This window comes from Lepisosteus oculatus, chromosome 5 (assembly GCF_040954835.1).
Source record: "Lepisosteus oculatus isolate fLepOcu1 chromosome 5, fLepOcu1.hap2, whole genome shotgun sequence".
NCBI lineage: Eukaryota > Metazoa > Chordata > Actinopteri > Semionotiformes > Lepisosteidae > Lepisosteus > Lepisosteus oculatus.
In genome coordinates this window covers 54,322,702-54,333,335 of record NC_090700.1, presented here as the reverse complement: position 1 = coordinate 54,333,335, position 10,634 = coordinate 54,322,702, and the positions used below count along the sequence as shown (strand labels likewise).

General features: G+C 46.5%; 1 protein-coding gene across 4 annotated transcripts in view; it reads left to right on the top strand.

The window, feature by feature from the left end:
• Positions 1–10,634, top strand: part of lrrc28 (leucine rich repeat containing 28) — a 40,742-nt gene that overhangs the window by 370 nt on the left and 29,738 nt on the right. For all 4 annotated transcript variants that reach the window (XM_069190647.1, XM_069190646.1, XM_069190649.1 and 1 more), the window contains exons 2-5: positions 310–417; positions 1,461–1,720; positions 5,051–5,091; positions 9,122–9,159. In XM_069190647.1, coding sequence (XP_069046748.1) covers positions 1,553–1,720; positions 5,051–5,091; positions 9,122–9,159 — 247 coding nt within the window. In that variant the 5' untranslated portion in view covers positions 310–417; positions 1,461–1,552. The remainder of the gene's footprint in view (positions 1–309; positions 418–1,460; positions 1,721–5,050; positions 5,092–9,121; positions 9,160–10,634) is intronic.

Sequence of the window (10,634 nt, the reverse complement as noted above, 5' to 3'; positions counted from 1 at the left end):
CAGTATCACTGTTACAGGGCACATAAAGATCTCACCTTATCATAAAATCTAAAAATACAAAAATGTAAAAAGCTTTTGGTAGGAACAAATCGAAAAGTAGTTACACGGATATGTATAAACCTTCAACATACAGAAAAACGTGTTATTATGCAATCTATAACGTTGTACATAATTATAATTGGTGTATATATATATCACCAATTCGATGGCCACTAAACTGACGCACCGTGTGATAAAAAACTACAAGGACCATTATACCTATCGACAGTTACGCTCACGGTCGCTTGTATTTTACGTTGTTATCCACAGGCCCATCTCGGCGCACTGCTTAATGACGCTCTGGGTTGTTGTCTATTGGACGAATGACAGCTGAAAGGAGGTCAATATGTAATGTAAATAGTCTTTTCCCAAATCCAGGTGAGTTTGCAAACACTTATTGTTAAACTGTAAAAATGCAGAGACTTTACAGGGCTGTAGACCTGCACTTGAATCATCCCCTACTCGGATTCGTTTTTCCAGTATGAGAAATCGTTGCCAGAATGAGCTAATTCTGAAAGAGCAGTTGTTGATAATTAATGAGCGTTTAACATAAGGCTAAAAACTCGACGTGTTAGTGTTGACAGCTGTGTTATGGTCTGTTTTTGATAATGCTGTTTAGAGAAATAGGCTGTGCATTGTGGGATCGCTTCCTTGACCGCGGTGTACTGTCTAGATTTGGGGTGTGGGACCGAAATATTAAATACTGGATTCAAATACTGCGCATTCGTTTGTGTAGTGATTTAAACACTTAAAATTATTATTTTTTTATGTATTATTAGTAGCAGCAACGTATTGGCTGTAATAATATCGGCACAGCATTCCCAATGTGTATTCCCTTTGTATCAATGATCTCGGTGCACCTGCACTTTGATCGCTGTACCTGACGTTTAGAATGAAGCGGCCGCGGTGCGCTTTCAGTTTTCAGAGCCTGTTCCCTGCGGCTCTGTGTGTAGGCAGGGTGAGACACCTCGGCCCAGCCAGGTGCAGGAAAGGCAGAGATTAGTCGGAGAGGTAGCCTAGTGGTTCATGCATTGTTATCTAGAAACAGGAACTTTAAAAAAAAAATACCCTAAAACGAAATCTAATTAAGTTTTCTGTAAGTTATGAAAGTGAGCAGGTGAGAATGCAGACACACGGGATACGTTTGGACGTAATTCACATATATTCATCTAAACATGTGGGATTTAGTTGGAGAGGAAAAAAAACACAGCACCAGATTCAGCTCTGAGAACAAGCTTTCAAATCTGACCTGTAAGCATTTGCATTATGAGTACAAGTCCTTTTTGTGCACAACATAATGCACCGCTTGTGTGCTGACCAGCCATTGCAACTTTAATGGCAACACGGGCGCACGGCGCAGACGCTGCTCTGGTTTTCCGTTTTTTAAAAGTCGTTGTGCTTTTCCCCTGTCCGTCGCTGAGGCTGCTGGGCCGTGAGGCGAGCGCTCCGCGGGACGACGATGTGACGGGGAGAGAGCCAGGTTCCCCGGAGAGGCGAGAGGCCCGCTGCTACCATGGCCTCAGACCTGCACGAGACGATCTGTATGGCCAGGCAGGAGCGACACAAAAACCTGTTCCTCAACTACAGGAACCTCAGCAAGTTCCCACTGGAGCTCCTCAAGGACGAGGGCCTGCAGTACCTGGAGAGGCTCTACATGAAGAGGAACTCCTTGACCACTCTGGTAGGCCGGACGTTAACATCTCGGTTGGTGCTCTGTGTAGGGTTTTTTCCCCTTTGAAAGCAAAGAATGTACAGTATGGTGCCAAAATTCAGTTCACATTTGCAAAGGCTACACTGAGCAAGTCAGCGGTCATTAAAACTCCCTGGGCATTTCTCGATAAGAGCAGGGAGTGATCCCGGTGTCCGGGCCAAATTCCCCCCCTCGGCCTTTACCATGGCCTCCACATAGTGTGTGATTGACTTGCAGTTGCCCTGTGGTGGACTGGTGTCCTGTCCAGGGTGTACCCTGCCTTGCGCCCGTTGCGTGCCGGGTAGGCTCCGGCTTCCCACAACACCGTGTGGTACAGAGCGGTTTGGCAAATGACACGACACTGAGCAAGTCAGCTCCTGCACCGTACACGCAGACTGGCGCGGAGGCACAGGTGCTCAGCCGTGTAAGATCTCAGTCTCGGCGTGGTGTCCGGTTTCTCTTTTCCCCTGATGTGCTCTGCCGTGGAGGATGAATAGTGTCCCTGCCTTCCTGTGAAGCACTGTGGGATGAAAAGGGCTGTGCGAAAGAAAGAATCTCTCTCACGTTTCACACTTGACGTGTTGGGACTGCTATAAAAATAATTTTATTGACGGTATGAACAGTTATGTACAGCATATTACATCGAGCTGGGACTTTCAGAGGCCGAGCAGGGAGGCAGTGTAGCCTTTGTCCCCCCCTTCTCCCTTCGCTAGCTGGGGCACACAGAGCTGTCCCCGCATGCACGCTGGGCTCGGATCGCCGGCGGGTCCCGACCCGGCTGGTCCCGTGGCCGTAGGGCGCCCTGGGATGCCCCGGTAGCTCACCGAGCCAGTCCGCGCCTTCCAGAGCATGACGCCAGCCATCCAGCCAGCCCGTTTCCCGGCACGACCCGCCAGACTGTCCGCAGCCGGCCCGGTCTTCGCGATCAGCACCCAGTCCTGCGGAACCACCCGACTACCGTCCGCGCGCAAGCCACACGCTACTGCGCGGGCCAAGCGCCTTATAAGACCTTGAGCGCAGCCGCCGTCACAATGACGTCAGCGCCTTGACACGTTAGTAAAACTGGGTAGATAATTGTAGCGCTCCGGGATTCACGTAGGTATGCGCCCTCGCCGCTGCCGCCCCAGGTCGGCCCCCCACAGTCGGGGACTCGAACCCGGGCCTCCGGGTAATGTAAATAGTGCACGGTCCCTGCTATTCACAGGGAAGGGCGGTGACGTCACCGCGCTGGTAAGCCGGCTCGAACAACCTGCAATGGTGGCTGTATGTGTTACAAGATCATGTTCAATAAAAAAAAAACTATTTACATATGTAAATTTCTAAATGATTTATAATTCCGTCTGGCAGTGTTTTTTTTTCTGTTCATTTATCTTTTTACGTTTTCTATTTGGGTTGTATTATTTGATGTTCAATACAAATTTGAAACGAAAAAAAAACGCATTTAAAAAAGAATACCTTTGACACGCCACTTGCGACTTCAGCAATACCCTGTAAACTTTGAATGTTCCCAAACATCATGTAAATCATGTAAATCTCAGAAATTTACATTTAAATTGGGATACTTTGACCCCCTTCCGTTTTGTACGGTGTTGACCTGGTGCCAAAATGCTTTGAAATCAGGTGACCTTCCTGATAGACGTCCGAGTACTTTGCCCTGCCCGTCACACAGACAGCCGCGGCCCAGTCTGCTTCCTGCAGTAATTCAGACAGACAAAGCCACTGCTGCTCTGCACAAGGGGTCGCCCCCGGTCTGCTGGTCTCTGCTCCGCGCACCTGAGCCCCCTGCTCTCCTCCCACGGCGTGTTTATTTTCACGCCGCACCGCTGGTCTGGCAGCAGTCGGCCTGCCTGGCCTCCAGCAGCAGCTCCCCAGGCCGCTGTCACTCAGCGGACTTAACCCGGTGCGAACACGACGCGTCTCGGGCTGCCTGCCTCTCTCCGGCCACTCTTCAGTGTCCCGCACCCGCCGCGGCATTTTTAGCTGCGTCCTCATTGACACCTGTGCTGGGAGCGCCGTGCCTGAGCCCGACACCCTGCCGGCCCGACGTGGCGCTGCTGAAACCGAGAAGACGCGGTCTAACCCGGTGTGTTACAGGAATGGTGTGCTGGCAACGAAAAAAAAAAATACAACGTCGCAACGTCGGCATTGCTGTCCTGTTCGGGAAACACACATCTGACTTGTCTTCAGCTGTATTTGGTCAATGGTGCCCGTAAAAGTCGGCTGTAATAGGCCTGAATCTCAAGCGAGTTTTTTTTTTTATGAAATGTTGTCGAAATTGTATGCATTATCAAGAAAATGTCAAAATTTGACTAAAGGTCAAATGGCTCCGCAATATAATTTAATATATACTTACATGTCAGTTTCTGTGCATTTTATTTCAACACAAGATAAGCTAATGGCAAAAATAGGCCGTTTAGCTCAACAGAGGTCGTCATTTTCTTTCTGTACGCTCAATGACTACAGAACAGCATCAGGTGTTGACTGTAGTTTCCCAGTCTCTCTGCCTCTACACGAATCAAACCCAAGACCCTGGAGCTGTGGACTAGTACAGTAGTCTGTCCGTTGACGTTATCTGTTAACATCAGAGTGTTTATGGACATTTTGTGGTTGTCTTAGTTCTGTCATCTAGCCTGTGGCCACTGGCAAACACGACCTTTGCAACTGGTTTGAATTGGCCAGCTGTCCGACAGAGACAGTGAGCGAGACTCGAAACAGGGCAGCGAGTTACAGAACTGTCCAGAGATATCCGGCACGCGATGGTTTGTGGGACTCTAGGCCATGTCACCGCCAAATCCTTACCTGTTCGCATCAAGTTGCAGAGAAACGATGGTCAGCCAGCGCAGGAAACCTCACAGAAGATCGGAAGATGTCATTCTTAATGATGTTTATGATCTTGTTATGAGGTTTAATGTGGGCTCTGCTGTTAGCTGACTCTGGGTCTCTCGGCGCCAGGGAGAGTGATTTGGACTGAACTGTGTAATGGAGGAGATGTGTTGGCACGGGGAGTTACTAATGTTGAGTTGTGATGTCCTTTTACAGGGCATTCTTACCTGTCCACTGTTAGTCCAGCTTGATGGACAGAGAGCATGTCTGTGCACAGCCAGGGTTACACAGCGACCTCTGTGCATTTTCATGTCCTCCATTACATCACAGCCGGCCCTTTCCAATGTGAACTGTGCTTATTACATGGATAAAGCCATGAAAGCCATAAAATTGATTTTGTTGCTAGAAATATATTTTTATTGGCTCTTGGTGTATTTTGCATATGGATTTTGGTGTCAATGATCTTTGTCTCTTCTTTGCCTTGCTTGTATTTTACAGCCAGAAAATCTTGCCCAGAAGCTACCAAATCTCATTGAACTGTGAGTATACTCTACACATCGCACTACAGACTAAACTGACCCTGAAAAATCATTTCTCTTTGCGAAAATTCAAGTCATGGGACTTGATTTAAAAACAGCTCAAAACCAGCTTGACCAGAATCGTTCTGCCAGCCTTTAAATACTCTTTACTGTCCACAGCTGAAACAAGCAAGTCATTCAGTCAGTTCCAAGGGATTTCTTTTTTCCTTAAAAAAGAGGAGTTGGGCTTTACAAGTGTTTTCAAGCTGCGGGTGAGTTTCCCCAGATGAGAAATAAATTGTGTTTTAATAAACGTGCCAACTCAAATTCTGTTTCTAATGCTTCCCCTTCGACGGAGAGCATGTAGTGAACGCCAGGCCAGAGTGCAGAAGCATTCATAATTAGAGTTATAAATAATTCAAAAACATTTTATTTCATTTCAACACTTGAATAAAAATCCTCATCGAAGTGGAGTGTGATGGAGCAGGGCAGGACAGTGAATGGTCTGAAAACACTTATGTTGCATATTGTTCCATTAAAGTTGCTTGGGTAGCTGGATTTGTTTTATAGGATTCAGTCCATTGGCCAGGAGTGTGAAAGTACACACGTTGCTGTATATTTGTCCTCCACTTAAAGTAGCCGTCCTCTTCAATTGAGACATTTAATAAGTGCTTTCTCCAGCGAGGTGGAAATCTAATTAGTGTGATCATCGTATTTCATCATTCGGTGGCATTCCAAGGTCCCTGTGTTTCCCGGAATGGCCATGGCTTCGGCCGGTGTTTTTGTTTTGCCGGGGGTGTTTTCCTCTGGGAGAAGCGGTGGCCCAACGAGAGACCCGTTCTCCTGACTCGGGGGCCGAGGTGGGAAACTCCTGCTTTTATTCCTGGCCGGGAAGCCCGGGCGGAGAGGTGCCACTGGGCGGGGGGAGAGCGCGGGGCATCAAGACGAGACGCGCCGAGAGGAAGCCAAGGCAGGCGGGGGGGTGGAATGTCATTCCTGCCCAGTCAGCTCGGAGCTTCCTGCAGCGCTTGAGTATTGCTGGACCAGTAGGGGGCACTCTTCCCTCTGCGGTCAATAGCGACACAGGGGACACAGTGCAGCAGGAAGCTGTCATTTGGATGAGTCATCGCGCCAAATAAAAACATCCCACTGTACTGCTCCTCAGAGTCAGGGTGTTCATCCCAGAGTCTCCACTGAATCACACTGCCTCGTTCTATTTTTCTTCCTCTCAATGGAAACGGTGAAGCGGTCTCTCGCCTCTTCGCCCGGACCGCTGTGCGGTTGAGCATCGGTTGAAGAGCGAATGAGCCGCACTTCGCCTGTGGACAGGATGGACCCGCCTGTGCAGAGGGGGTCCACTGGGATGAAACACGCTACACAGACGGCACGGAATTTGTCAGTTACAGTCATGATTTCACCTGGAACTGCATGAGATGATTATTTGCTTATTTGCAGTTGGGCTCACTTGGAGATGTAAAAAACAATTGGTTAGGGGAAGTTCCTACATAGATCTCCCTGATGATTATTTGTCGGGTTACTCCAGGTGTAATCAAGTGAAAACAAATCCTGTCTTAATTAGGAACCAGTTCACACATCATTAAGACCCCTAAATGAAACTTGGAATGATGGCTTTGTGAGGAGCTCCTTTTCTCTCTCACCAGGTGAATTGGGTTTGTGTGTTTCTTCCCACAGGGGTCTGATTAATACAGACTCTTGCAGCTGGTGCTGAATTTTAAGTGCCCATCACCTCGATCAATATTACTATAAGCCCTACCAGGAACTGTTAAGTACTTGAATAATTGTTCTGTGAATTTATAATTACAGCACCCTATCCTTAAACCTGGCTTTTGCTGAACCCATGTGTAGAGAGAGAACAGTGGAGACTTTTTTACGTGTAAAAGAAAATGTGTTTAATCAACTAGGAGAAAATGCATAATGCTGATCACAACCCTGGTGTAAACTTAGGACAGCTTTGAGTTATTTATTTCCTTGCTTAGACCAGGGTTGGGCAGGTCTGGAACTTGCGGGTTTGTGTCCTTGCAATGAACAGCAGATTATAATCCTAAATACAGATGCTGCTTCGTGAGGTGTATACACACTGGAAATAACTTAAAAGTGTTTGTAGTATGATGGAAGTATCCATGCCAGAGGCAAGCCTGTCTCTGAGTTATTTTTGTCTTGTGACTGGAAAACTGACCAATCAAAAGCAAATTTAAACACTTCTGACACACCTCAACATCAAATACCAGACCGCAAGGAGGAGATGTTGACATTTCTTAAATTTAGAAGATTAAGTTAAATTATGCTGTATATTACAAGTGTATTAAGTGTAAGTGTATTACAAGTACTATGTAATATTGTGCAGTGTTGCAGAAAATCATGAGGTATCTGATAGTGAAATCTTATTCATATTAAATTGGGACACCTGTCATGATTTTCAATAAGAACAGCACTGTTCGGTATTTTGTGTTGAAGACACTTAATGAAATAAAGCTGGTTATTATTATTATTATTATTGCTACTACGGCTTCTTATCGATAATATGTCTGTTGACATGGATAAGATAATTAATTACTCTCAAACATTCCTTGAGATCATCATTTTCATAGCACGTTTGTAGCAGTATGTACTGTATCTGCGTTTTTATTGCGGTACTGTTGTGCAGCTCTGCTGGAAACAAGGCCTGTGTGGTAGGCTGGGACCTCTAGAAATGCACAGGCAGGGTGCAGGGATTCTGTGCATTTTGTTTTGTTTCTGAGTCGCATCTAGTGTGGTCTGCCATTCTGCAACTTCACTTGCATCTGCCCGGTGAGTCGCATCCTGTCCTCGTTGAGGTAATGAGGATGAGGTGTGACCGTCGCGGTTCCGATGGGCTCCGTGCCCTCGCTGCTCCACCCCGCCGGTTCGTCCCGCAACACCTGGGGCGTGAACCCAGGTCTCCTGTGTAACACAACAGGGAACCAGCCGAGGGAGCCCAGGCGGCTGAGGTCCCTGCTTCGCGATGACATCACCGTGTCCAAACTAGCTCCGCCAGAGAGGGGTGGGTTGAGGAGCAGAGCCCTTGATGATTCTCATGAGCTTGCGTCATGGCGCCCATCCCAGAAGCACTGAGTTGCAGAATTGTACCCTGAATGAGGCACCCCCACTTCCTCACGGGGTCTGTACCCTAACGCGCGTACAGCGACGCTTCACAGACTACAGGCAATCAAGCAGTCGTGTTCTGGGAGGAAACCAGAAACCTCCGAGAAAGGCTGCACAAACTCAGGGAGAACATGCACACACCACACAGAAGGTACCCCAGTCTGAAACCGAACTTGGGACCCCCGATCTGTGAGGCAGCAGTGCTAAGCACCACACCACAGTCCCTTGTGTGTGGGTCGCTTGCTGTTACAGATATTTGTGCAGAATAGTGTATAAAGTGTTAAAGTATTACAGGCACATCTGGGTGCCTCAGATATAAAGATAGCTGGTTGTATTGTACGCACGACTGCCCTTGTTCTGCACTCTATTCCTACAGGGATTGAAGCAGTGGAGCTTGAGGTATTGTTTGTGGGTGTGCATAGCGACTGTGATCCATTAGGTGTCACTAGAGAATTGCTCACAACATCTTTTGTTCAGGCCTCTGGCTTGTCTAGACTTGTTCATCAGTGCTGCTGATGCTGTTTTGATGGATTAATTTACAGTAACATGTAGTGCAGTCTATGGATTCCTGGCACTGGTTCCTCACCTTCAAAAAGTTGCGCAGGTACACTCTTAATAAACTTGGTCTCACCTCCCACAGCAGTGGTGTCTTGATTTCAGTTGCAGAGCTAGAGATGCAAGAGATAAGAGGCTAATAAAATGCTGATTTGGGTCACAGTGACTTTGGGGGGTGCTCAACTGAGCAACATGTTTATGCAACACTCCTAGATTACAGTATCTGTTATTTCTGTGCGATGCATGTGATATATAAAATATAATGATTTGCCTATTAAATACACCTATTTATTTAATCAAAGATTATTTTGTTGGCATTTGTTTACAATTCTCAGTTTTGTTTCTTTTTTTAAAGGTATCTCCGTTCCAACAACATTGTCATCATTCCAGAAGGTAATTCTTTATGTAGTTTGTTACATATCGCACAGTCTGCTTGCATTGCACTTCAAGTTAAATTGATATGGGTGGTACATTGTAGCTCAAAATGTGTTTGGAAATACAGAGGAAATTCAGGTTACGTAGATTGACAGTATTCTGGTTAAGATATGGAATTTCCTCTTCTTTCAATTAGACGGGGATAACTGGAAGGTAGGTGTTATCCCGGTATCCAGGTGATCCAGGTGGGACACTGGATCCCGGTACAGTACTTCATCTGCACTGGCTCAGTGAAATGCCCTGCTGTGGGCTTTTTCTTTTATTAATTTTTTATCAATAATTTTTCCGCTAATGATTCATTGAAAGTTATTGCAGCTCTTGGCCTATAACTTGGCATTAGCGAGAGAAGCATGACGTTTGATCCAAAAATGAAACGGCTTCCTCCTCAATGTTGGAGATGAACGCCGAGGACATCAGGAAGCTGTTATTGGTGTGGTTTTGGTAACTTGTGCCCATAGGCCTAATAAATTCTTGTGGTATCTGTGGTACTGAAGTTAAGTCACTTGTAACGTAGAAATGTTTTGGGTTGGGAGTACAGCATTTAGGAAACAACTGGAGAAGAGGCCCACGGGACACTGCAGCTCTCAGACCTCACGAAGCTGGCTGTGCCATGTGCTGGCCTCTCTGGCAGCAGATCTCAGAACAAGCCCGTGGTAGACCCATGTAAGATAACCTTGATCTAGCAGGGGGGCTGTGTGATGTTTATCGGATGTTTACTTTTCCTGTTGTAATTGTACAGTGACAGTAGAAAGCTCTGAGTGTGTGTTACATTTGTGATCTCTGAAATATCAGAGCTCGAGAATCAGATTCTGTCCGTAACCGGCCAGGGCACTTTGTCTGCAGATACAGAGGGGTTTATTATTGGGCTAATATTTGTAGTTTTGCATACACCCATTGTAGAATTCTCGTAAGATTGGTAAGCATGCCTGTTCTTCATTGGCCAGTTATCAGGGAGATAAGGGAATTTTTATCTATATTACTTCTTAAGCTACCTTGCTTTGAAATTTTGTTTTTTAGCTCTTTGCATGCATGGTCTACAGTATAAGTAAGTTTAAAAAATAACCAAGAAGCTTTTGTCTAGCAGATGTTTAGCAGTGGCAGTGAAGTTAGAATATCTTGTTCCTGAAATGGTGTGAAGGTGCTCAGGGTGTTGCACACAGTTTTAGCTTTGCCTGATCCCAGCTGGTCGATATCATGCTCTGAGACGTTCTAGCATGTTTTATGGTCCTGTCCCTGGTAATAACAGTGTCCTTACCTACTGGGTCTGAGCTTTTCTCACAGTCAGTTGCTTTTTTGAAGACAGGAGCAAGCCCTTACTACTCCCTGTTAATGGACCTTAGAGAGAGTAGATGCTGTTTGAGAAGGATTTTCACTGACTCATCCCGCAGTGTTTACTGAGGCCGTGTGTAGGATCAACACTCACACAGCGAATC